At 38.6% G+C, this 26,843-nt stretch overlaps 1 protein-coding gene across 4 annotated transcripts; it reads left to right on the top strand.

The window, feature by feature from the left end:
- Window positions 1–61: 61 nt before the first annotated feature.
- On the top strand, window positions 62–26,843 carry LOC137403788 (protein BANP-like). Of its 4 annotated transcripts, none has more exons than XM_068089836.1 (10): window positions 62–98; window positions 500–623; window positions 7,982–8,091; window positions 8,205–8,332; window positions 9,579–9,703; window positions 12,027–12,266; window positions 12,408–12,613; window positions 13,268–13,405; window positions 26,163–26,282; window positions 26,410–26,843. In XM_068089836.1, the coding sequence occupies exons 2-10, from the start codon at window positions 518–520 to the stop codon at window positions 26,464–26,466; spliced, it is 1,230 nt and encodes a 409-aa protein (XP_067945937.1). In that variant the 5' UTR covers window positions 62–98; window positions 500–517; the 3' UTR covers window positions 26,467–26,843. The 4 variants fall into 4 exon arrangements, with proteins under 4 accessions (XP_067945937.1, XP_067945954.1, XP_067945964.1 ...); XM_068089853.1 differs by lacking the exon at window positions 62–98 and adding an exon at window positions 162–290; XM_068089863.1 differs by lacking the exon at window positions 62–98 and adding an exon at window positions 167–257.

The following is a 26,843-nucleotide window of genomic DNA, read 5'->3' as shown; positions in this document are numbered from 1 at the left end:
ATATTTGACTGACGCTTCTTCTTTTCCGGTTGTCTTTCTCGTCAAGCGCGCCATTATCGCCATTGTACGCAGCTGTCGAGAGGACTTCGAGAAAAACGGTAAATCTCCAGCATTCTCGAAGATACGAACACGCGTGTTACGATTTTTGGGTATTTCCCGCATTGCATATCATTGGTTATTTCTTCAGAGCTTTTACTGAAGTTTTATTGATTCTGCGATGTTCATGGCAAATTTCTGTGACGAAACCAGAAATACAAGTGAATCTTCTTTACAAATCAATATGGGTACTGGTGGGAATTGTTCAATACTCTATGTTATATGGCCCATGGACCAGTTGCTAGAGGCGTTGCTAGGGTTTGCTTAAAGTCTCTGCTGCAGCAAACAAAATTCCATGAAAGGCAGCCTAGTTTTGTACATGCATTGCTCTACACGTGGATTATCTATGTTACTTTATATTGTATGTAAATTTTATATACACAAGCAATAATTCTTGTTTCAGCGACAGTCAGTTTCCAAGATGACCGATACTCACTTAGAAAGCCCATCGGATTGCGTGACAGCATTGTTTGCGGATCATCATGATGGCTTGCATCAACATCCGGTGGAAGCCCAAGTTGCCGTTGGTAAGCTTCTCGATGTCGCTGTTAAAATAAGTTTATTGGTGTCAGGTAGACGGGATAGTATGATCAAGATGGAATAGATGCTCCTGTGATAGATCATATCAGGTAACTGCCTTTTGAGAAACAGTGCCCAACTTACGCTCCTTATTACCTGGCTGGTTTATCATGCTTCCTACAGAGGTGGTAACCCAATTACTTCAACTTATTCCAAATCAGATGTAATGTTTAGACTGTGACATGTGCATAGTGGTTGAGCAAGTTAGACAAGATAACGGTAGAAAAATCCAGGGCTTCTGTTTTTACGTTGGTCACGCAGCTTCGCTCATAAAAATAAACCAGCATGAGTCGATCATTGACATCTTAAACTCTTGTAGCATCACTTCAACGAAATGGTATTTTAGAGTATTGCCATAGACCTATTAACTATACTAGACTGGGCAATGTGAAGCCACGGTGTCCTACATAAATAGCCACATTCCTTGTGGCGTCAACGCTTTGTTCACTTGCAGCTGGTCAGGCAAGTGAGTCATCATTGTTTACATTGAAATAATGAAGAGACATTTTTGTTGCTACATGTAATTTGACATAATCACTAAAGTACACAAGATATTGGTTTAAAATTTTAGATGCAAGGTGTACACTATGCATTTCCTATCCTGCAAATTTGTAAACATAAAGTTGAATATTTCATATGTAAAGTGCCAGTAAAAATGTATATTGATCTATTCAAAAAAAAATTGCAAACTTATCAATGTTGCCCTATGCTATGGGCTAACATGTCAGGTAGCTAGGTGTACAAACTGATTTCAAATGCATACACACTGGTAAATAGTACACTGATTGCAGTCTGTCATTAATATAACTGTTGGTCCTTAAGTGTTCTGGTGCAAACAGCATCAGAAAAATTGTAGAAAACAAACGACAAATGGTACACTTTTCTAGACATATTGTGACAGGCTACACATGACTAAAGACGACCAGTCAGCTGAGCCTTGATCTGAGATTACTCTTGTTAGCTGCTACCTTTGTAGCCTCATGGTGAATTCTAATTCTGACATATCTGGATGGGATAGTTTCAACTAGTGCTGCCTGCGCTGTGGATTGCGTATGAAAATTCCTGATGCGAATTGCTTCGTAAAACCAATGAAAGTGACCACTAGCTTGTGTATGTCTGCAGTGATTCCTTGTTAGTCAACACACTCGGAAATCATCGTCACTTTTTACATGACTTTTTCTTCATTTAGATGAGAGAAGTAGGGAGCAGGAGCCATCTGAGCCATCAAAATCAAGACAGTTATCACTCGAGCTAGGTGTGATGTCTGTTTTCACTAGTAGAGCATTCAGTGCTGATTTGAAGCTACGGACATCTGGATTATTGTTGGAACCTCCATTGGCCCGAATCTTTGAGAACAGTGTTTCTATATGATCTTGTCCAAGCTTGTACGGAAGTAGATACTTGGCCTCGCGGAATGTTTGAAAAATGTAATTCCCTATTCCAAGGTACGAGGTACGCTTATGTAGAGGATCGGGAATGGTCTCTACAGATTGCTTGGCGGCTGTTGGCTCTTCATAACAAAGTGAAGGTTCCAGGACTGGCTCATCTCGGTCTGGTGGAGGTGATGTAGATGGTGTTGGTCGGCATAACAGTCGTCTATGTTTTGGTTGACTCGGTTGTAAATATTTTGGCAGAGATTCAAACACCCTTGGTACAGCAGTAGGCTTTAGCATGGCAGCCATCTTCATACCAGGAGGTCTACGATAGGAGTCCATTGTGAAATGATCACTGCAGAGCACAGAGTATTTGGAAGGCATCCAGTACTTAAGTTTCACAGCGTCTATCCACTTGTTACGTCCGTCTAGGTGTTTGTCTTCCGATGGAAAGGTGTGGAAACTGAATTTACTGTCTTTTTCTGGAGTATTAGAACATCCAAATGCACAGCAAAAAATTTCTGCTCCTCTTGCCCTGCAAAATAATTAGTAAATGATTGCATTCTTATGAGACCATCATAAAGTAAAAATCTTTTCGGTTGGGTTTAGCTACACTTCTAAATATAGCACAGCCATCACCATACTCATTTACTAGCCACCTTTATGTCCACCTGCCATGGTGATGAAAAACTTCATGAAATGGGCAATACTTCGTCTACTTCGCGCTTGGCACCTCTTTGTGCATAACAACTTTTCAAAGATTAGTGCCAGCAATGAACTTTAGGAAAACATTTTGGAAAAACTATTATTTGTGCGCATATCTCGGAAATATCCGTAAGATTCCTTGCTCTTTGTATCTAGATACCTCTCACAACCACACTTGAAAACAATTGTTGTAAAATTTACCTTCAAAGCATTTCCAGTGCTGGTATTTGCTCCACTCTCCATGGCTTCCTACTTAAAACTATGGCCTGGACTAGGCGAAGCGAACAAAGCAATGACGTTACATCGCGAAGAATGTGGCTATTTAAGTAGGACACAATGCTGAGCCGTGATGCATTAGATTGCCCAGTCTAATATAGTTGATAGGTCTATGAGTATTGCAATGACTGTATTCGAGGAGTTGAATGTGAATACAGGTTTCCATCAAGTTTAAAATCAGGTTTACGTCCATTTTTACAATTTGATTTTATACTTAATTTTAAAACAAAGCAGATCAGGTGATCGTAGAGAAACAATGTTTTGTTTTCCAAGTCGTTTAAAGCACATAAATTACATAATTTTTTTATTGTATATTTCAATACATCAGAGTCTTGGCTTTCGAATGAGCTATTGTTTGCCATGGTGAGACAGACATTGGTTGGTGTTTATAGTATTTCCCCAGAGCTCTACCGCGAAAAAGTTTACTGGCATAGTCTCGAAAATTGTGACGTCACAATTCTCATATTCGTTGTTGTGTGCTCTTACAGCTTATTTATCAACTACGAAAGTGACGATAATGACGCTAGTGGCAGACAAAGGTAGGACAACTCCAGAGAACGAATGAGGATGACAAAGGAATCAGTGTCATTAGTTCTCCATGTACATATTATTTCTATGATAAGTACCTCAGACTCCAAGAACCATACTATATTTTCCCGTTGATATTATGCACTAGCTCTTTATTTTAAATGCGATGTTAAGGGTGACGACTGAGACTAATTAATTTCAAGCATTGCATGATCTCGCGAAAGTGCGATTGACATTTAGTCCTAGGGCCATGCAACCGCAAGTCATAATTTAATCGATGTAATTTCTTTTCTTTTTTTATCAGCGACGGTACATTTATTGAAGCATAATTAATTAACCCAGAACATGTGTTTGCATTGGTCGGGTGCTGAGGTTGTTAGTTTGATCGCGGGCATTGTTGATTATCTAGAATCCTAGTTTATTATTAGCGCTCTCCGGGTTTAACAACAACGATTGTCACAGAAAAACGCAGCCGCAATGGGAGCGAAAGGGATCGACGACATAAGGCTAAATGAGAATTATGACGCCACATTTTGAGTACCTGAACCAAGTGTTTTTTTTTGCAGGATGTACTTTTGACACCCCGTTTTTCATAGTTCTATTAGTCTTTGTGTATTAAATATAGGCTCATTCGAAAGCCAAGACTCTGATGTATTGAAATATATAATAAAAAAATAATGTAATTTATGTGCTTTAACACTGTTGGGTTTCCGTATTTAACAGATAATTCTCTCTCGCTCTTCTCTCAAGCTAGCGTTATTATCGCGCTTTTTTGAGCTTGTTTTTCTCGGCTTTCAACCTGTTAAACATCCTGTAACAAAGCTACAAGCAATGTTAAATAGCTTATCTGCCGTCCAGAAAAGACATTATTTTTAAGGCTGGATTTAGAGAATAATGGGTTTTAAGACACCCATCTCTATAATTATAGATTGGACTAAACATCCCCAACTTCCGTCCCTAAAAAGCTAGGCTACGTCGCATATTTATGGGCCGGGTTTGTTGTGTTGATTGCGACACCGATATTGAATCGCTACACAAAAGCCTTTTAAAACAAACTTGACTTTGAACGTTAGTGGACCAATCTTTATCTTGAGTACAAAATCGGAATCAGCGTGTCTGATTTACCTATGAACAAACAATGAAAGCTGTTTGTGGTAGTTATAGTCTAAAGGTCTGGTTACACACCGGTGAAACTCGTCATTTGCGTAGCCAATGTGTTCGTGAACAAAGATGGCAACACGTAGATGCAACTCTGAAACAAGCATGTTGGTCTACATGAGCATCAGCAACGATAAAACTAGCATGTCTGTCTGTGGTTGGTCGAAATACTTCATCTCTGTCATCTCGATTCTATTTTATTCATTTCCAATGCATGACAATTGCGTCAAAGTTAAATTTTCAAATGACGACGACCCCAGGGCTTGATACAAACGAATATTTAGATGTTGACTAAGATATTCTCATTTGTAACATATATATACAAGGCCTGATTCATAAATTCCAGGAATGGAGCTAAACTCCATAAGTGTTGCTTTGACTTATCTAGCTAGAACCTTTCAAAGTACCCTTGAGTATCGATACACTTGTCCCATCTCTTCTGTTGTGATGCCATGCAGTGCTAAAAGCTATCTTACCGGTACTGTCTAGCTCTCTGGTTGAACGTTGAATCGATTTTACATCGTCAAATTTTGTCCCTTTCATAGTAAGTTTCAATTTATGAATTAGCCGAAAGTCATAGGGAGATAGATTTAGTAGATATGGATGATGAGGCAGCACGGCCATATTGTTTTTAGCACAATACTACTTCGCAGAAAACGGCAAGTGCAAACGTCGACATGGCACAAACTCTGCTGAGACTCTGATCATGTTCAAATCAGTAGTTCCTAACCCATCTCCAGTCTCTTCAGATATCTTTTTAACGGTTGAACAATGATCTGCAATGACTAGTGACCTCACACTATCAATTGATGAACAAGTTCCTGCTGAGGCTGGTCTGCCAGACCATGAGTCATTTTCAGTGCTGTCTCTACTTTCACCAAAACGTTTGTGCCGCTCATAGACTCGTATTTTCTTTAGAGCACCAACTCCAAAGGCAATGTTTAACATTTCAACTTTCTGAGTACCAGCTTTCCCTTATTTCGCACAAATTTCGATGTTTCGGTAAATTCAACATTTTGATAAATTTATTAAAAAATAGCTGGAATCAACTGACTTACCTTGATAAGACGTTGGCTCACGCGACAACCCATTGTCATCACAACCTGAAATTTTGTCACAATACTCACAAGATGTTTGCCGGTAATTGCTGCAATAGAATTTATCATCGTACTTATAGGCAAAAGTATACAACTCCATTACTGAAACTTGGATCAAACATCGTCTATATGAAACTCACTAGTATAAATTTAAACTTTATCAAACATTTCAGATAATTGTTCAGATTGTTTTGGTCATTAATGTCGGCTAAGATCCTGTTGTCTGTAGTTTGATTTGTTATGAACTTACTGTATTTTGTACTCTGCTTGTTTTCATAGTAACTAATACCTTTTTTTAGCAAAATATAGCACTGCAAGTGTCTGCACAAAAAACTAATGCTATCGTAAATTGTTGGTTTTACTCGTTATAACGAAAATATCCTGACGATATTTGAAGGTTGACTTGCAACAAAATTCACATTACAGTTATTTGGTATCATAAGATTCACCATGTCTTACTCTGTTGTGTTGTAGGTGCCAAATATATGGGAATGTGATTACAAGCTCTTAAAAGCTAAAAAAAAACAAACAGTTAATCGCAGCCACACGAGACCGCCGTAGTTTGGATTCGCTTTCCAAAACGGCTCAAATGAGATGTAGTTGTTACATGATGGTTTCTGTTTACACTTTCATGCAACCTCATTCGTCGAAATATTTCACAAATATACTTCACGCATTCAATAAACCCATGTCTATTGTTCTTACGCATCTGTTTCATCGTCATTGTAATGCTGTTACTTTTAGCACTGATATCTTGTAATTTACCGTAAAAAATCGTTAAACTTTTTAACCTTACCTCGAATGAGTACATATCATTGTCTGATAATCATGACGAACCTGTTGCCCACCTGTGATAATCGAAAAGTGCTGCAAAAATTATTTGCGAAGTATTGGGTCACGTGATCAGATTACGACTTGAGGTTTGAATAATGCCGAAACAAAACTGTAAATTAGCGAGCATCTATATTTGATACGGGATCTTCGGTAAAACCCGAAGTGTTTGTCATAAACTAGTGCTAAGATAAGTTTGATATTGAGCTTTTTATTGGCCTTTCAATTCACGTGAGAACATCACGTGACAAGACAACCAAATTTCATGGCTATGCCTGAGAAATAAAGAGATTCCAATCTACGGCGGCTTTTCGTTTTTGAGCTTTTAAGAGCTTGTAATCACATTTCCACGTATTTGGCACCTACAACACAACAGGGTAAGACATGGCGAATCTTTTGATACCAAATAACTGTAATGTGAATTTTGTTGCAAGTCAACCTTTAACTAATGCTGCTTGAAAATCCAGCAAAAATCGGCCTTCGCACGATTGAAGCCAATGTCATCGGTCAATCTATTTGCCAACCTGATGTATGATTTATTATCATTGATGTTTGTAACTACAACAACTATCTTTGTTATGCCTCAGCGATGCATTTCACCAGTCTGCGTAGTCAGGCCTTCAAAGTAATTCATCCATCATAATGACCTGTTTAGAATACTATATTGAGAATTTGTATTGGTTACCTGTTACTCTGCATTCTGTCGCCTTAATACTTCAAAGAAAGCACACTCTGAGCTTCAATTTGACACCAAGAAAAAGCATTTTGGTGTAGCAGTTGATTCGCACAATCGAAATTTGTGAAGCTTTTTAAATTTTTTATTAAAGGCCATATCTAAAAAACTTGCATCAAACACCATGATTTTTTGTGACTATTATGTACCCATCTTCCAAACATGATGCAAGATTTTATCTTTCCATGTCCTTTTTCTCCATGTCCTTCCGAAATCGTTTTAGACATATAAGACTAAAAAGTCAACGTCCATCGCCGGCTTGGTGTTCACTTGAATCTCGAAGCATTCTTGATCGCCCAGTACTGCATATAAATCCAGTGTCGCTAGACTTTCTTACAATGTCAAACAACTCTTTAGTATAACAGCAGAGATAGAGTGTAGAGCATCATCGACTGGGTTGCCAATGAGGCAAAAACTTTGTGCACCACTTTTGTGTTTATTACATGGCGTTGTGACTTATGTGAGAACCCATTTTAATATGTGTATGGCCTGTTATTAATTTGTTTGGATTAAACTCATTATTGTAGACTTTTCACACTAATTTCTGGTAAATGTAGCATTACTTATGTGCTGCTATAACTGTCACTTTCATTTCTTTGATCCAGATTTGGCTCAATCCGATATGGAGGCAGAACCGCCTGTTAAACGGTTACGATCTGCTGACGATGTTTTCACTGAGACTATTACTATAGACTGGAACGATGATAATGTTAAGGTGTGTACTGCGTCGTCATAGTTCATAGTCATACTTCTATACAGACAATATCATTGTCTATAGTATACACACCAAATAAAAGTTTTTGTAACTTGGTAAAATTGTACTTGTAGCAAACTCTATATAATGTGAACAGGGCATTAACTCTACGGCTAGATGATTTAGAGCGCAAGTATGATACACTCTTGAAGACTGTTCAAACACTGAATAAAAAACTTCAACTCAAAGATAATGAAAAGTCGTAAGTTTTCTTTAGTTTGGTGTTCGTTCCTACCAACAGGAAGCTTCTGCAATTTATCCACATACGTTATTTTTTATCTGGGAACTATTTGTGTACATATTCTTATGTCTCCAACAATAATTACTCTATATTACTGTATATTATAGTGTATTTTAGATTTTTAGTCTAATGAATTTCATTAAGTTTTAAAGTCTGGTTCTAGGTTTCAAAATCTATTTTTGAAACTTTTTAAATGATTTGAAATCCCATTATAAATTCCCTCTAAGGTTGTAAAGAATCATTTTTGGTAAATATGTTTATTAGATTCCTTAACTCATTCGCAATCGACTAACTCATGCGGTTTACCTTGAATACCGGTAATTTTTCAGAAAATTGCCATAAAATAAGTTACTACCACAAGAGACAGAATTGAGATGAATTACCTGTTCTATTTTCACAAGAACCAGTCAAATCTCTCTCTTTCAGATGATATTAAATTCAGTTAGAAAACTCATAATACTTACATGTTGCCCTGTCTCAAAGAAGGTAGTTTTAGAAAATTTTCTATTTTCAGAAACCTTTTGCTGAAACAAAGTTCCACAATAAAAATGGTAAAATATAACCAATTGACCTAAAATCATTGTTTTATTACATGTATACAATACCAAGCTATAAATAATATTTAAATATATAATAGTTAGTCATGAGTATGAAAATTAGGGAACTCTAATCTTGAACTTTTTCTCGTGAGTATCATCCTTCAAATCGAAACAGCAAATCTACATGCCAGTTTATCTCCAATAAACTAATAAACATGTTTAAATTAGTAGAAATATGTCCAATAATTCTGCTCTTCACTTTTCCGACTTTGTAGACAGCTCTAAGAATCGATATGATCCTAGTAAAGGTGAATGATAACTTTAGTCTGACTCTGGCTTACTACCTAAAAATGCATTTTTATTCCAGCGTAACATTTCAAATCGGCAGAATTAAAAGATGGTAGTAACTTTGAAACATTAGAAATATTTTTTTCATTTGATTTATGCGGTCTTTCGCTGTCTTACCACTTGAATCTGCATATTTGCTTCTAGAGTTAATTGATTGTTATCGCTAACATTTTAATTCGTTTGCATAATATTGTCAAGATATTAGGTTGCGTGTCTATCATTATTCTTCATTTATTTTATTATATTCATTTTTTTGTCAAACTCAACTTCAAATGCTGTTTTAGTAGTAAAAATATGTGTATTTACTGAGTGGTTTTTAGAGAGAGTAATAGGGGTCGCGGTAATGCAGTTGTTGTTGGATTGCCACAAAATGGTACAACACCTGTGAGAAATGCATACACAGCGCCAGGGGGCAATGTCACTCTCATCACTCTCAACAATGAAAGTAAGTCACACATGGATCTCTCAATTTTACAGGTTTCTAATCCACTGTCTTGGTGCGGAAGCTATTGAGCACTTTAACTCACAAGTTCTACAGCCTACAATGCAATGATGCTTTTGTGTAAGAATTAGAAATATGTGAAATACCGTACTTCTCGGACTATAAACTGCACCCTTATATAAGCCGCATCTGCTTTATTTTCCAAAATCTGATAATAAAACAATACATAGGCTGCACCTTTGTATAGGCCGCAGAACTCAGGACGGTGCTTTTTAACGCGGCGGCAACTTTGCTGTTTAAAACAACACTTTTTAACCTAGTGTCTAACGGAACAGTACCGTTAGGTATTGTTTCGTATTTTCTCTCACCGCTAGAGGCGCACTAACCAGAGATTCTGGTTAATGCGCCCTAGCGGTAAAAGAAGAAGCCACAGAATAGCTGAACCCTTATATAAGCCGCATGGCTCAAAACTTCAGAAAAAAGTAGCAGCTAATAGTCTTAAAAAGTACAGTATGTTATACTCTGGTAAAATTGGAACGCAACCTACTTGAAATAAGCTCCTTACTAAATTTTGTTGACACCGATTGTGAGATAAGATTGGTATCGCGAGGTGGGAAAATCATCATGTTCCACTTTGTAAGGCGAAAAAATCGTATAACATGGTAATCATATTCTGAGGGTGCACTGTACATGTCAAATTTCTTGTATCTCAAATCAGGTTTTTCTGTATCAAATAACTAAATACAAATTAGTCTGTTCACATTCTCTGAAAAACCACCCAAAACAGGATATTACAATGGACTAACGTGTTTTTAATTGCTCTAATTCACCACCTGCGCTCACAAAGTAACAGATACCTATCTACCCTAGGACACTTATGTATTCGCCTCATCTAACTTTCGCGTTTTCGCGGAGTCATCCTTTCGCGAAAATTTCATGAGCGAAACTAAACTATCATAACGAACGAGCGAAAACGCGAAATTAAATAGCTTTGGTTAATAATATTCATAATAAAATCGTCATACGTATTAGAAATGCAGGCATTTTTCGTGTGTGGTTGGCTCATTGGGTAATTTCTGCTAAACTCATTATAGCTAATACACCAATTGAGCAGCATGGCAAAGCAAATTACGATAACAGGTTTTTTTGGAAAAGCCAAGACAAATGAGGAAGATGATGATATTAGTTTAGTCACTGCATTTGTAACTGATGAGGATGAAAATCTGGTAGAGAAAGTCATAAAATTGAATAATAATTGTTGTAGTGATGAATTTTATTACCAACTAAAAACAATAACAACCCCGGAGCCATGGCCACCGCATGCTATAAATACTTGAGATCTCATATTGGTACCGCATCAGTCACGGCGGGAGGGACCTTGCCGTCATTGATAGTCCAAGAAACAAATGGCAACAAGCGATCAAATTGCATTATCGATCTCATCAACACATTTCTACCTGCGGTTTACAAATACAAACTAGTCGCAAATTGAAAACAATTTCGTAACAGTGAACTGGACCTGATGAATCTAATTATGTTGGTTCCACTGCATTTATTTTTACATCACTATATTTTCGCACTCATCAGAGCTGCGAAATTAAGTTGCAGCGAAGTTTTACTCTGTATGCCACTCACGAAACTAAATATTAGCGAAATATAAGTGTCCTAGGGTAGTGGTTATCGGGAATAAAATGTAACATAATATACTGTAACAGTACTGTGTAGAGTATTACTTTCTAGACAGATGGTAGTGGCTAACTGCAGTGGGAGAGAGCTCGATATATAGCTATAGAGTATTACTTTCCAGACAGATGGTAGTGGCTAACTGCAGTGGGAGAGAGCTCGATATGCTACACTTTTGTGATGCTAGCATAACATGAACTTTAAATTTAACATAAACGAACTTAGCGTATTATACACACATGTAAAAATTAGTTTTAATTTTACATTATGCTATTACAATTACATTACAATTCTAATTTCATTTTTTCCTCCAGCAAGGCTCTTCTTATCTCGCTTTTACCTTCACTTTTGCTCGGCCTTTTAAAACTTCATACTGATCCGACGAGCAATAATGAGTGATGCTGTTGTCGTAAGCAGCAGTCGCATGCTCAGCCAGTTAGCGGCTGCATCGAAAACCGTCTCTAAGCTTGTATCTCAAATTTGTCTCACACCTCACGGTAATTATTTGCTTGGGATTTTTCTCATATCTCAAATTTCTCGCTTGCTGAAACACAATTATGTTGAGGTATGACTGTATAACTGTATTACACATTTGATTGTTCCATTCTCAAGTTCCTTTTTGAGTATTTGTTCTTGCTTACAGATGACTATCCAAATGGGGTCTGGCTTGGAAATGAGACAGATCCTGAGATGAGAGTGCGAGTGCCCATCTCTCCCAGTGACCTCCTACATATCCACTCAAACTGCCGAACGCCTGAAAAAATGGCTCTCACGTTGCTTGACTACCTCTTTGACAGGGACATTCAAGCAACATCCAATCTCTCAGGCACCGGCAAACATGGCAAGATGCAACTAGACCCTTTAAAAATTTATGGCATAAGATGTAAGTCTTACTAGGATTGTTATTGGTTGCTAAGATACCAAGGATTGTTATTGGTTGCTAAGATACCAATTAACCCGTCAAAACGTGACTGTTGTGTGTCATAAATTATACTATTTTGGGCACGGTGTCGGTTTCCTGCAGGCCATTTAATACACAAATTTGGAGTGAAAGAACGAGAGTGGCACAGAATACGCTTGAATATTGACAGCAAGTGTCGAACTGCTTATCGGCGTAAAATGAGAGGACAGCCAATGGTTGTGAAGGGTTTCAGGGATCAAAAAGACCATGAGTTTGTTGCTTATACAACGAGCAACCTACATGATGACAGTCAGTTGCAGATACAAGAGGTAGTTTTCTCAAAATTCCACCATAGAATACCACTGACTATATAACCGCTGACTATATTACCACTGACTTTCTAACCGCTGACTTTATAACCGCTGACTATATTACCGCTGACTATATAACCACTGATTATATTACCACTGATTTTATTACCGCTGGTTATATTACCGCTGATTATATTACCGCTAACTATATTACCGCTAATTGTATTACCGCTGACTATATTACCGCTGACTATATTACCGCTGACTATATTACCACTGACTATATTACCGCTGACTCTATTACCGCTGATTATATTACCGCTGACTATATTACCGCTGACTATATAACCGCTGACTATATTACCGCTGACTATTTAGGCATCTCAAGTGGTAGAAAAATCTCTACTTTGTGATAAAAAAATTTTAAACTTTACATTAGAAGCATTCAATTTATATTATATTTTGTATACGTACATGTATCTACTAATAAATACATGGACTTATGACACTGCTCTAATAACTTGAACGCTCTGATAACTCGAACACTTTCACTCGGTCCGTGAAGTTTGAGTTATCCATGTTTGACTGCATTTCTTCATTATCTTAGCAAAATAGAGAGAAAACAGATTGCTTGTGGGTTTAGACTTACAATATGGATGGTGCCTTGCGTAGGGACTGAGTTTGGATGGTAGTGGAGAGTTGCAAATAATACACGCCACAGAGGAGCAACTCGTACAATTACAGCAGACTCATCAAATACAAATTCTTGACGATAATCAAGTATCAGCTGAACTCCTCCAGCAGCTACATGTGAGTACAGGTGATTGGTGTGTAAACCAGTTTTATACAGATATAAATATATACAGTAGGTGCTCCTATAACGTAAATAATCTGTTCCAGGTACGTTTACATTAGGGAATTTAGGTCATAAGAACAGTAAAATACATGTAAATTGCCTAATTCATTCCAAGATCTTTTCAAACTCACCCCTTTGTCCATGCAAAAATAAAAAAACTTGAATTAACTCTTCTAATTTGTGGGTTGTACCGTACTTGCAGTATTATTGGTTTGCATCGACAACTTTTCCTTTTTCTGATCAATCTTGCAGGTTTTATAGACCATGATCGCAGTAATTTCTACAATAAGTTGATGGGGAGAGCACATTTTCGACGTTCATTTATAACGATTTGCTTATTTTTTTTCTAAACAGCGAAGTCTATTGTAAAAAATAAAAGTGTTAAGTAAAACTAATAATAAATACTTTAAACGTTTACAATAAAGCAAAACAATGAAAGATTTTTACAATAAAAACGCGGTATTACCTGTTCATTGTCTTTATGTATTCTGGGGTCAAGGTTAGGATAAAAGATAACTTTCCACAATACTCCAACTCGTCACATTCAGATTGGTAGACCGACGTTGTAACACCTGCACCAATCGCTTTTGTATTCATGAACAATGGCACAGCAACTGCTCTGTTCTGTCGACGCATCTGACCATCTATCATGACGAACTCGAATGTCGCAAAAGTTGTATACATAATAGATATAGCTTAATATGCATGTCAAATTTGAGAACTCGTCTGACTCGATGTTTTACGTTATGTAGACTTTTTACGTAGTAGGAAGCAAAAACTTCACATAGATTCTTTACGTTATCTGAAATTTACGCTGTAGGAGGTATACATTATAGGAGCATCTACTGTACTGGTCTTTATGTCTTGCCAGCATTACAGAACATGCAAATGCGAAGCTTTACTGGTCATTCTATATTGTTATACAGTGCACCCTCAGAATACGATTACCCTGATATACGATCTTTTCATCTTACGAGGAGAAACATGATTTTTTTACCTCACCATACGAATCCAACTGTTATGTTTCTGCACAGAAGCAATTAAATAGAGTATTAAATTAGAGGAATGGTTTATTGCACACCCCAGAGACAACTGATTTGATAACAGAAAACCCAAGTATTTATGTTTGGTCATAGAAAAGCTTTGTAAAAAGCTACAAGCATTATTAATAGCTATAATGAGACAGTACTATATAATATTAGCTTGTATAAAGCTTTAGCTAAAAAGCATAATGTTTGTTGGCAAAGTACCAGTAATACTTGGCACTTGCATGACACCTCCTCACTAAGCTAAAGGTTCTTTCTGGTTCTCTTAGACCTTCGGGGTTTGTCTCTGCTATACTCATCTCCATCAGGTAGACGAGGGTTGCGTGGTCTTCTTCTAGACGGAGGTTGCTCTGTTACAGTTGTAGGGGCTGGTAGTTGCAGTTTTGTCTCCTCTGTTATATCAGGTTTATCTCCAGGGTCTTGATCTTCTTCTGTTGAGTATCTTGGTCTGAGTTGTTCAACATGTCTTCTCCAAGTAGGTCCCTTTGGTACCACTTTGACATTGAGACTACGAGTTCCATATATCTTAGTAACAATGGCTGGAACCCATCTAGGTTGTCTGTTGCGTCTAGGTCTATGATACAAGGCATAGCATGGTGCTCCAAGATTGTAGCTGTGTATCTTGCTAACTGTCTTTTCTGCCGATCGGTTGACTTCTCTGGATTGATGAAACTGTGCTATGTGTGCGGGTGATGGCAATAGGGTGTCAATCTTGCATCTCATCTGTCTTCCATTCAGCAGCTGACTGGGAGAGTATCCTGTAGGAAGTGGTGTCCTTCTATAGTGCATCAGGAACTGTTGTAGTGCAGATTTAGGTGAGAGTGACGATTTCTTCATGGCTTGTTTGAAGGATTGTACTAGTCTTTCAGCTGCGCCATTTGTAGCTGGATGGTAGAGTGCTCCAGTGAGGTGAACAATGCTTCTCTCTTGACACCACTGCTGAAACTCTCCTGAGGCGAAGCTGGTAGCATTGTCAGTGACTATGGAGAGCAGGGTATCCAAAGTGTGCGAATATCTCCTCTAAGATGTCTGTGGTAGCTCTGGTAGAAGTAGATGACGTCCTGTGTATGCATGGATACTTTGAGTAGGCATCTATCATCACTAGCCATTGGCTGCCCATGAAGTTCACTGCATGATCTAAGTGAAGACGACTCCATGGCTTCTCAGGTAGCATCCAGGGATGTATAGGATACTTCTGTGGAAGCTTCTGGTGTTCAGCACAGGCAGTGCACTGTCGGCTTGTCTCCTCTATATCAGAGTCAATGCGAGGCCAATAGACAGCCGTTCGAGCTAGCTTCTTCATTCTTTCCCTTCCAAAGTGTCCAAGGTGAAGGATCTTTAATACTTCCTGTTGTAACTTGACAGGAATGACTACTCTGTTGCCATATAGAAGACAACCTTCAGTGATAGAAAGTGAATCTGAGATCTTGTGGAAGAGTGACAGCTGAGTCTCCTTCATCTCTTTGTTACCAGGCCATCCTTCTGCTGTGTAGCGCATTACTGTGGCTAGTGTTGGGTCTTTCTTTGTCTCCTTTGCTAGAACATTGTAGTCTGTAGAGTTGAGCTGTTGTCCAATAGTGTGAATAGTGCATACTGTATCAACATCATCCTCATCTTCTCTTGCATCAAACTCTTTATCAGGTCCAACTGGCAGTCTTGAGAGGACATCTGCATTTTGATGATGCTGGGTAGATCTGTATTCTATGGTGTAGTCATACTGATTTAGTACCAGTGCCCATCTTGCTAGTCTGTTGGCTGCTAGAGCTGGAACTCCTTTGGTAGGTCCTAGAAGTGTGAGAAGAGGTCTGTGGTCAGTTACCAAGATAAACCGTCGACCATACAGGTACTGGTGATACTTCTTTAGAGCAAATATGATTGAGAGAGCTTCTTTTTGTATTTGTCCATATTTCCTCTGTGTGCTGGTCAGTGTTTTTGAAACATTGGCTATTGGTCTCTCACTTCCATCAGGATAACGATGAAATAGTACAGCTCCCAGTCCAGTTTCTGAAGCATCACATGAGATTCCAATGTCAAGATCTGGGTTGAAGTGTGCTAAGACACTATCAGTTGATAGCATATCTTTCAGTTTGTTGAAGCTCTTTTCTTGTTCAGTGCCCCACTTCCAGGTCTCTCCTTTGCGTGTCAGTTTGTGCAATGGTCCTGTGAGTTGTGACAGATTGGGTATGAACTTGCTGTAGAATTGTGTAGCTCCTAAGAAAGATCTTAGCTGAGTTAAGTCTGTTGGGACTGGCATCTGTTGTACTGCATCTGCCTTTTTTCCTTTAGTGATTCCCTTTGAAGTGAGTTTGTGTCCCAGATACTCTACTGTAGGTTGAGCAAAACAGCACTTGTCTTTTCTACATCTGAGCCCTCTTTCTTCTAATCTTTGAAGAAGTCGACGTAAGTTTTGTAGATGGCTCTCTGCATTGGCTCCACTCACTAGTATATCATCTAGGTATACTGCTACTCCTGGGAGGTCTTGTGTCAGTTGCTCCATAATTTCTTGAAAATACCCTGGTGCTGAGCTTATGCCAAAGGGCAACCTCTTCTGTAGTAGTACTCCTCGGTGTGTTGATAGTGCTAGTCGTCGTTGACTTTCTGGTGCCAACAATATTTGATTGTAGGCATCTGCTAAATCAATCTTTGTGTAGCAATAGCCTCCACCTAGTTTTCTGATTAGATCCTCTGGTAGTGGGATAGGTTTCCTATGTGTTTCTAGCTGATTATTGATAGTCTTGGAGTAGTCTCCACATACTCTGATCTTCCCTGCAGCTTGACCTGTTGTAGATTTGCGTACAGGTACAACTGGTGTTCCATACTGGTTGAATTGAGTTGGTTCCCATATGCCTTTAGCTACACCTGCTTCGTATGCTTGGTTGAGCTCTTCTGTCAAGGCAATAGGAACTGGTCTGGGTCGGCAGAAGACTGGCTTTGTTGAAGGTTTGAAGTTTATCTCTAGTTCAAAGTTCTTGAGACATCCTAGCTCGTCTTTGAATATTTCTGGAAATTTTTTGCACATCTCCTTACACTTGATTTGTAACCTCCCATCTGGCTGGTTCTCTGTGATTGTTGATACAAGGTTCTTTTGTAGCTTGTCATCAATAGAGATGCCTAGTTGCTGTATAGCAGTTCTTCCTAGTAGGTTGAGATCTTGTACAGCACTAATCACAAATGGTAGTCTGACTTCTTTCTGTGCATCCAATTGGGCAGTTAGCTCACATCTGCCAAGCGTCTCTATGAGATGTCCTGAGGCTGATTTGTAGTTAACTGTAGTAGGTTTTAGGTTTGGCTTTCCTAGCTTCTCCCATATTGATTTACAGATGAAGTTGTCACATGCTCCAGTGTCCAGTTCAAGTGTGAAGTTGTCTCCCTCCAGTTTGATGTTTTCAGCAAGTTTCACCATCTTGGTTGATGTGCATTCTATCATCTTTACTGGTTTTTCTGCTGCAGATGATTTCTTTTTCTTGCATGCTCTTTCTATGTGACCTTGTTTTGAACAAAAGTTGCAGGTGGCTGCTTTGAATCTGCAGTCATCCGCTGTATGGTTAGTTCGGTCACATCTGTAGCATAGCTTTCCTTCCTTCTGCTTGTCAGGTGTAGAGTTGTTTTTCTGGATTGGTTTGTATCTTGATTTCTGTTGAGCAACCTTGTTGACTTTAGACGAGTTTCCATAAACTGTCTCTTTGGCAACTTTAGCTGCTTCTTCTGTTTCCTGTGCTACCTGTATAGCTTTGTTGAAGTTGAGTTCATTGTCCTTGACCTTGAAGAGAGATTTTAGAACTGCTTCATTGTTTACAGAGCAGATAAATCTTGTTCTGAGAGCCTCATCTAATGGATCTGTAATGTCTATGAAGGCACATGTAGTTGCATCCTGACGAATTCTGGCCGCTAACTCTTGAATAGTTTCTCCAGGTTTCCTCTGCATGTCACTCCAATACTTGTAACGCTCTCTAACAATGAAGCGCTTAGGGTCATACTGGTCTTTGAGAAATTCCAGTATTTCATCCATGTTGAGGTCGTTGATCTGCTTGGGTGTTGAAAGCTGAGCTGCCATATTACTAAGCTGCTTGTAGAGTGTAGGCTGTTGGTTGGTGAGAAAAGTGCCAGCAATCTTGTCTTGATGAATAGAATTTGCTGCAATGAATGTGTTGAATCTGTCTATGTAATCTGTTAGTAGCTCTGCTGTTGGGTCAAAACCTGGGAAGGCTGGAACAGCGGTTGCAGCTGTTTCTTGTTTCCGTTGTAGGTTTTGTAGTAGTAGCTCCATCAGTTTCTTATTCTCCTCCATTCTTTCATCTTGCTGACGTCTGTATTCCTCTTGTTGCTGCTTGAACTCCTCATGCTGCTGTTGTCTATGCTCTTCTTGCTGCTTTCTCTGCTCCTCTTGCTGCTGTCTCTGGTCCTCCTGCTGCTTCTGCATTAGCTTGATCAGGTCTGCTACTTCTGCCATTGTAGTGGTGCAATTTTGAACAGTTACTCTTGTAATAAACTAGAACTCTTTGTATCGATTTTATCAATGATAAAATCTGAACAAAACTCTTTGTAACTGTTCAAAAGAGAAATCCTTGTCGCCAATTAGCTTCTGTTATGTTTCTGCACAGAAGCAATTAAATAGAGTATTAAATTAGAGGAATGGTTTATTGCACACCCCAGAGACAACTGATTTGATAACAGAAAACCCAAGTATTTATATGTTTGGTCATAGAAAAGCTTTGTAAAAAGCTACAAGCATTATTAATAGCTATAATGAGACAGTACTATATAATATTAGCTTGTATAAAGCTTTAGCTAAAAAGCATAATGTTTGTTGGCAAAGTACCAGTAATACTTGGCACTTGCATGACACCAACAAAATCTTCGCCCGAGTTCAGTTTTGGCCGCCGGTTTGCTTATTACGTACATCAAGCTAACAAAGACGCCAGAATGCTGTTTACCAAGAATATTTTCACAACGCCTGAAAGAGAGATATGATTACCGATTTCTCTCAGTTCAGCAATTTTTGTGTGTAAAATGGTAATGCTATCTCTAAACCAAAAGCAAGGATGGAGTTGCAATCTCTTCAATCAGAAGGTCAGATAACTTTTCTTAACCTGCTAACAAAAATGCACTTCATTACAAAAACGGCATCGTTTAAGCTTTCTTGCCGAATTGAGTTAAAAAAACTTTTAAACAAGTTCGCTAAACGTTACAGTGAAAGCGAAGACCGAAACTGTTAAGTGATGAGATTTTAGTGATAAAAAGTTGAAATTTAGTAAAATAGTTGTTATGTCTTATTCCCCAAGGTCAGCCAGCTAGCAGAAATGACCTACTTACGCATTTGTTGTTTTTTGCTTAGAGTGTCTGATTTTCCTAATATGGCATGGCTTGCTATCTTCTTGTATGCTGTCAGTTTATTAAATAGATTGTAAGAGACAAGTCAACCTCTCGTTTCTACACAACCTAAGGATTTATCACTGGTGTTAGAAGTGGGATATGTCTATCAAAAAAACTCTTGATTAAATAAACGCTCAAGTGGACAATGGAGGATACGGTTAACGCAATGATGGATGCTATGCAGCAGCAGCAGGTTCTGTTCCAGAAACATGCTAGAGCTAATAGAGAAATCGGAAACAAGAACATGGCAAGGTACGAATTCCACTCCAACTATTCCGAAGTTTGACACGTTTGACAAGGAGACTGAGAAATGGCAAATTTATTTAGAACGTTTTAACCAACACTTTGCTGTTTACAATGTTACTGATGCTAAACAAAAGCGAGCCTGCTTGCTGTCTTGGGTAGGCGCGCCAACGTATGACCTAATGATGAACCTGTTCGGCTCAGAAGATATAACGACAAAATCTTTTACTGAGCTAACACAGAAACTAACCAACCACTATAAGGATAATGTTCATATACAAGCAGCACGGTATGAGTTCTATCAGTGTAAAATGAAAAAGAATCAAACGTATGCTGATTGGGCTGCAGAGTTACAGGGCTTAGCAAGCCACTGTAATTTTGCTTGCAAAAATAATGGCTGTGGTCAGAGCTATGTAGATGATCAGATTAGAGACGTCATAATCAAAGAAACACCCCACGCTGATGTCAGACGCCAGTGCTTACTGGACAGCAACCCCACCCTTGATGATGTGCTTGCTAAAGCCGTAACATACATCAAAACTACGGAAACGGATAGAGTGCTGAAAGGTGAGTTCAATGAACCACCTCCAGATTCGGTTAACAGAATGTCTGACACATATGAACAGAGAACCAGACGAGCTCAAAGTAGTAACCAAAGAAACTAATTCTAACTCGCTAAAATCCTGTCCGAGTTGTTTTATCAACCACGATCGCAAAGATTGCCCTTGTAGAGAACTCGTTTGTAGAATCTGCAACAAAAAAGGGCATATCTCGTCTGTTTGCAAATCGAAGGGTGGGCAATCCACAAAGGCTGATGTCCAAAACTCAAACCTAGCTGAAGAGTCAGTGTGCACAGTTAGGCATAGCCGTGACACTACAAGACATGCCCAGCAGAAAACAAAGGTAGACATAATTGAACGAGTTGGAAAACAAATCTGGGTAAATCTAAAGGTCAATGGAATCGACGCCAAGTTTCAGTGGGACACTGGAGCTACATGTTCCATGATAGGCTTGGAAGGATATAAACAACTCGGCTCACCGCAACTAGCGGAAACAAAAACTTGTATCAGTGGGTATGGGGCCCGCAGACTTCAAGTCAAAGGAGAATGCTATGTAGATGTTGGAGTTGGAGACCAGGTAAAACAAAACCTGCGTTTGTTAGTAGTCGATACACCTGCAGGATCTAACCTATTTGGCTTAGACTGGAGTGATCTTTTCGGCTTGTCACAGATGGGCTTGTCAGCGGTGTTAGAAAATGTAAACACAATTCAAAGCGACCCGGTTGAGGGTTTGGCAGGTAAAGTCGGGTGCACTGTTAACAAAATATCCAGAAGTGTTCAACAAAAGATTCAATACACCTCAAAGAAAAATCACGGCCTGTTTTTTTCAAGCCAAGAGAAGTACAGTGCCGTCAGAAATTATGAGACCACCTCACATTTTAAGAGACAATTGGTGGTAGCAATGATTTAAAGACTTAGTTTTACAAAAAACTATCATAAACCATATACCATTAGATGCGAAATTTTCTACTGATTAATATGAAGCAAAGTTTCATCACATAACAATCCATACTTATTTTTTTATCTCAATCGAAAGGCATATGCAACTGATATGAATAAAAAAACGAAAAGATATTTTCGTTTTTTTATTCATTTTTTATTTTCTTATGCCAAACTATTTAACTTTGTGAGATTACAGAATGCACAACACATAGTGATGACATCACGTTTTACCACTAACAAGCTATGTGGTCGGACACTGAAGAAATAACTTGATGACACTAATTCTATCACCAATGCTGTAAAAGAAGAATGAAAGACTCCTGATTTACTTTACTAGAACAAGGAGAAATTTCTGCATCTTATGATGTACAATATGTGGCAAATGAATGAATTAATATGGTGCCAGCAGAGGTGCAAAATTGAACAAAGGCGAGAATTATTGGGTGGTCTCATAATTTCTGACAGCACTGTACCATTTTCCCGACGGGAAGCTGTGAAAGTAGAAATTGAGTGTTTAGTCAAAGCAGGAGTGTTGGAACATATTGATTTCAGCGACTATGCAGCACCAATTGTGGCCGTATCAAAACCTAATGGAAAAGTGAGAATTTGTGGGGACTTCAAAATTCTAAACAAACAGATATCTGTTGACCAGCACCCTTTGCCAAAATTAGATGAGCTTATGGAAAAACTTCAAGGCGGCCAACGTTTTACCAAAATCGATCTTGCCGATGCCTATTTACAGATAGAGTTAGACGAACAAGCTAAGCAACTTTGCGTCATCAATACACCTTTGGGGCTTTTTCGTTATAATAAAATGTGCTTTGGGGTTGCATGCAGTCCCGCCCAGTTTCAAAGATGCATGGACACAATGACTAAAGATTTACCAGGTGTTGCTGCATACCTGGATGACCTCATAGTAACTGGCAGCACCAGTGAAGAACACTGGAGCAATCTAGACAAACTGCTAAAAAGACTCCAAGAGTATGGCTTCTGTATCCAGCAGTCAAAATGTCAGTTCTTCAAAACCTCTGTGGACTATCTGGGCCACCACATTGACAAAAATGGTAAAACACCATCCAATGAAGCCATAGCTGCTCTCGAGCGTCTACCAAGACCTCAGAATGTCCATGAAGTTAAGGCTTTCCTGGGAAAAATCAACTACTATGGCAGGTTCATAGGAAACCTCGCAGACAAAGCAGCTCCACACAATAGACTGCTTTGCAAAAATGTTACTTTTCAGTGGACACCACAGTGTGAGAAATCATTTCAACAGCTAAAGCAAGATGTTATTCACACTACCTAGCTGACTCATTTTGACTCTAACAAACCCGTAATTTTATCCACAGATGCATCACAGTATGGCATCGGTGCAGTACTGCTACAGGAAGAAAATGGCGTAGAAAGGCCAATAGCTCATGCTTCAAAAACGTTAAACGCACCACAATGCAATTACTCACAGATTGAAAAAGAAGGGCTGAGCATTATCTATGGTGTGAGCAAATTCAGACAATACTTATTTGGTCATAAATTCACCCTTGTCACAGACCATGAGCCTTTAGTTGCCATATTTTCCCCTGACAAACACATCCCATTGCTCACCGCTCAAAGACTCCAGAGATGGGCACTGACTCTCATGGCCTACCAATATGATATTCGATATAAACCAACTCAACAACCCGGCAATGCCGACGGCCTTTCTCGCTTACTCCAAGGCCCAGACATTGTTTTTGATTCACAAGAAGCTCGTGATAGCGAGGAAATATCACATATGATTCAAGAGGATTTGGTGGCTTCACCACTAGATGCTTCCTTAATCCTGCACAAAACGACAAAAGATGCTGGCCTTGAATTAGTCAGAGGCTGGATCACGCAGGGTAACTGGCCAAAGAAACTGCCAAGAGACCTTTTGCATCTACTCCCCTATCTGAGAATGAAAGATTCTTTATTTATGCATAAAGGAATACTGTTGGTACAACGAGATGCACACACCAGAGTAGTTTTTCCCAGAAATACCATTCCTCAGGTCCTTGATACACTGCACACATCCCATTGGGGAATCGTTAGAATGAAGCAGCTCGCTCGTCGCTATGTGTGGTGACCTTCTATTGGCAAGGACATTGAGCACATGGTTAGAACCTGTGAACCATGCCGACTCTCAGCTAATGAACCACAACAAACATACTCTGCATGGCCAGTATCTCAGAAACCATGGGAAAGAATTCACCTTGATTTTGCTGGACCCTTCAAAGACAAAATGTGGTTACTGTGTGTTGACTCATACTCTAAATATCCATATGTAGCTATTATGGATGTAGGAAGCACGACATCGTCCCACACTATTGCTATGCTGCGCCATATTTTTATAACAGAAGGACTTCCCGAATCTATAGTAACGGACAATGGCAGACAGTTCGTATCAGATGAGTTTGAGGAGTTTTGTATTAGTTAGATTTATATATATATTATTATGGTTTTTCTACTCCATACGATTTTTTCACCATAATCCTGGAACAGATCAAAATCGTATCCTGAGGGTGCACTGTATAGGGATTTGTCATCAATCCTGGTTTGGTCTTGTTGTAAACCACTCAAATGATTGTATGTTGAGATCACTTCAAAATATGTGATCAATTTGGCTGGTTAAATTGCACTTGCAGTTGTGGAACAAACTAAATCTTGCTCAACCTTGTTAAAAATATAGCAAGAAAAAGCTATGGCCTAGCATGAAGTTTTGAAGTCATTCACAACGTAAGGAGTGAGTAGCATGTCTGAGGGAACTAAACAAATTGAAGGCAGTTAGACCAATTTTGATGCTGCTAATTTGTGCTGGGAACTTAGGCTTGTCTACACTATATATATATATATATATATCTTTTGCTGTCACTATATCCTGTTGTCTTTTCAACATTCATCGTCAACTATGGTAAACCGTAAACCATGGTAAACTACCATAAACCGATGGTATTGACGAAGAAACTTGGAGACGTCGGGAAAGTTTGCAGCTGTCAAACTTGTAGTTAGCCGTGCATCTACGACAGCCTGTACAATTTGTATTATTTCGGTGATGGAAATTCGCTGTCGCGGATAGCGTTATCTATTTATTTTTATTTATGGTAGTTGCTGCAGAGACTAGTATTTGATTCAGGCACGCGGCAACAAAGAGGTTTTTTTGAGAAAAATTGAAACGAAAAATGAAAACACCACATATTCGCTGATGCAAACGCAAATGGGTTTGTAATATTTTGAAGATTGTTATCACCGACATGGATCACCAAAATATTGTGGCATCAATGTCCAGCGAGATACAGCGATATGGTGTGAACTAGTGCTTGGCACGAGTACTTCGTGGCCAACGGGTTTTTCGGGTGTCAGGTTTATTGATACGGGTTTTATGTCTAAAATTTCCAAACATCAGACATATTTTAAAATTTTCAATGCGATTATAATTCTATTCAATTTATTTATTGTTTTTTACTTTTTTCTCACAACCGATATTCGTGCTCACAGCCTTAACCATTTGAAGTTTGAACCCCAACTGTCAGTTTTCAGGCATGGCGTAGGATGTGTCAGGCATTCCGGCATTCACATGGCTTTGTTTACAAGAGCCGTTTCTAAATAACAGTGTAAGTCAATCAAATTAATTTTTACACAAGATATTAGAACAGAAATTTTACTCCCGTTTGTAACAGTTTTCAAATATCTTTACCTACTTCCTTCGTTTTAATAGCAAACTTTATTTGAACGACATCGCAAAAAAATTGACACAACTCGTTTGTTGGTAGGTGTGATGCAAATACGATGCGAAAGATTGTGATGCAAATAAAGAACGTTATAATACTACTTTTCCAATATATTTCAGTCATAAAATAATGATGAACATGTGCTCAATGGATATGATGCTATTGTAAATGTTTTTATGAGTTTATTAAAATCGCACAAACTTTTATAGTTTTAGCCCTAATAATGATCAAGTACTTTTTTTTGTGATGACATTTGCTGTGGGTTGCCCAACTTTTTTTACTGGTGTTTTACCAAATATCATTGTATTATGAGCACATTCAGATATACCTAACAAAAGTATACAAACTTCGGATCGTTGGACAGATTGCCCAGAGTAACTGACATGCAATGACAAAAAAGGCCAGTGTTCAAAGGGTTGATAGGCGGGTTATTAAACAGTGTTTAGAGAGCAGGGCGCAATAGACCGAGTTTTTTTCCAGTCTACTCGACGGATCCGTGTAACAAAACTCAAACTCGCAAGTCAAAACCCGAACGCACAAGACCGAAAGGCTCAAAATCTCTATTACCCGAGACTCGAGAGAAGATAAACCCACGAGTCCAACGAGTTTTATTACCCGTGCCCAGCACTAGTGTGAACTAGCTTTTAGTGTGAACATCCATGAAGTTATTAAATTAATACTCTACATTACATAAGAACTGAGAGAGCTAAGGGACTAGGAGAAAGGGCTTCCTGCCAATGCAGTGTCGAATGCACCTGAGGCACTACTGTTGGGCTGTTTTTTAAAATGGTTGCGTTGTAATTTTAGAATCAGTCTGGTGTACATGGTCAAGGAATATCTGTGACAGACACACCTGTTGATCTATGTCCAAATGAACAGACTGATCACACACCTGTTGATTATGGAGATGCTTCCGCACAACTTAGAGTATGTTTTATTCATCTAGTTTATATTCTCTTTTGAGGTCAATTTAATTCTATTTTTAAGAGTCAACTGAAATCTATGTACATGCACTTCATGTGTCTCAAGCGTAGCTTGTCTTTTATTGTTTCAGGTGAACGAGTCTGAAATAAATGAAGAGGAACCTGGGTCTCACAACAGTTTGCAATAGTTTGTGTTGGTCAGAGATCACGAGCTTTAAAGACAGACCATTCTACAATACATACAGGGGTACCCTGCAATAGAGCGCACATCTATATACTTGTGCTCCAGTGTCATTGTATCTATCAAGATGGTTACCGTTTATCCATGTATCGAATTAGACTCGTAATTTGTAAATCTGTGCTACTTGGTAGCTCGACTAAGTCAATTTCAAGCATCACTCTGGCGGTGTAGTAACACATTGTCAGAGTCCATGTTCTTAAACCTGAAATTCTGTTTTTTAATGTAAATATGTATATACATGTAAATGATATCTAACAAATATATCTGACCGACAAGGTATCTAAATCCTTAAAAGGGTGTATTATAATAAAATATATGACAGTA

This window comes from Watersipora subatra, chromosome 1, assembly GCF_963576615.1.
Source record: "Watersipora subatra chromosome 1, tzWatSuba1.1, whole genome shotgun sequence".
Taxonomy (NCBI): Eukaryota; Metazoa; Bryozoa; class Gymnolaemata; order Cheilostomatida; family Watersiporidae; genus Watersipora; species Watersipora subatra.
The sequence above is the reverse complement of the archived record's forward strand: the minus strand, read 5'-3'. Positions and strand labels throughout refer to the sequence as shown.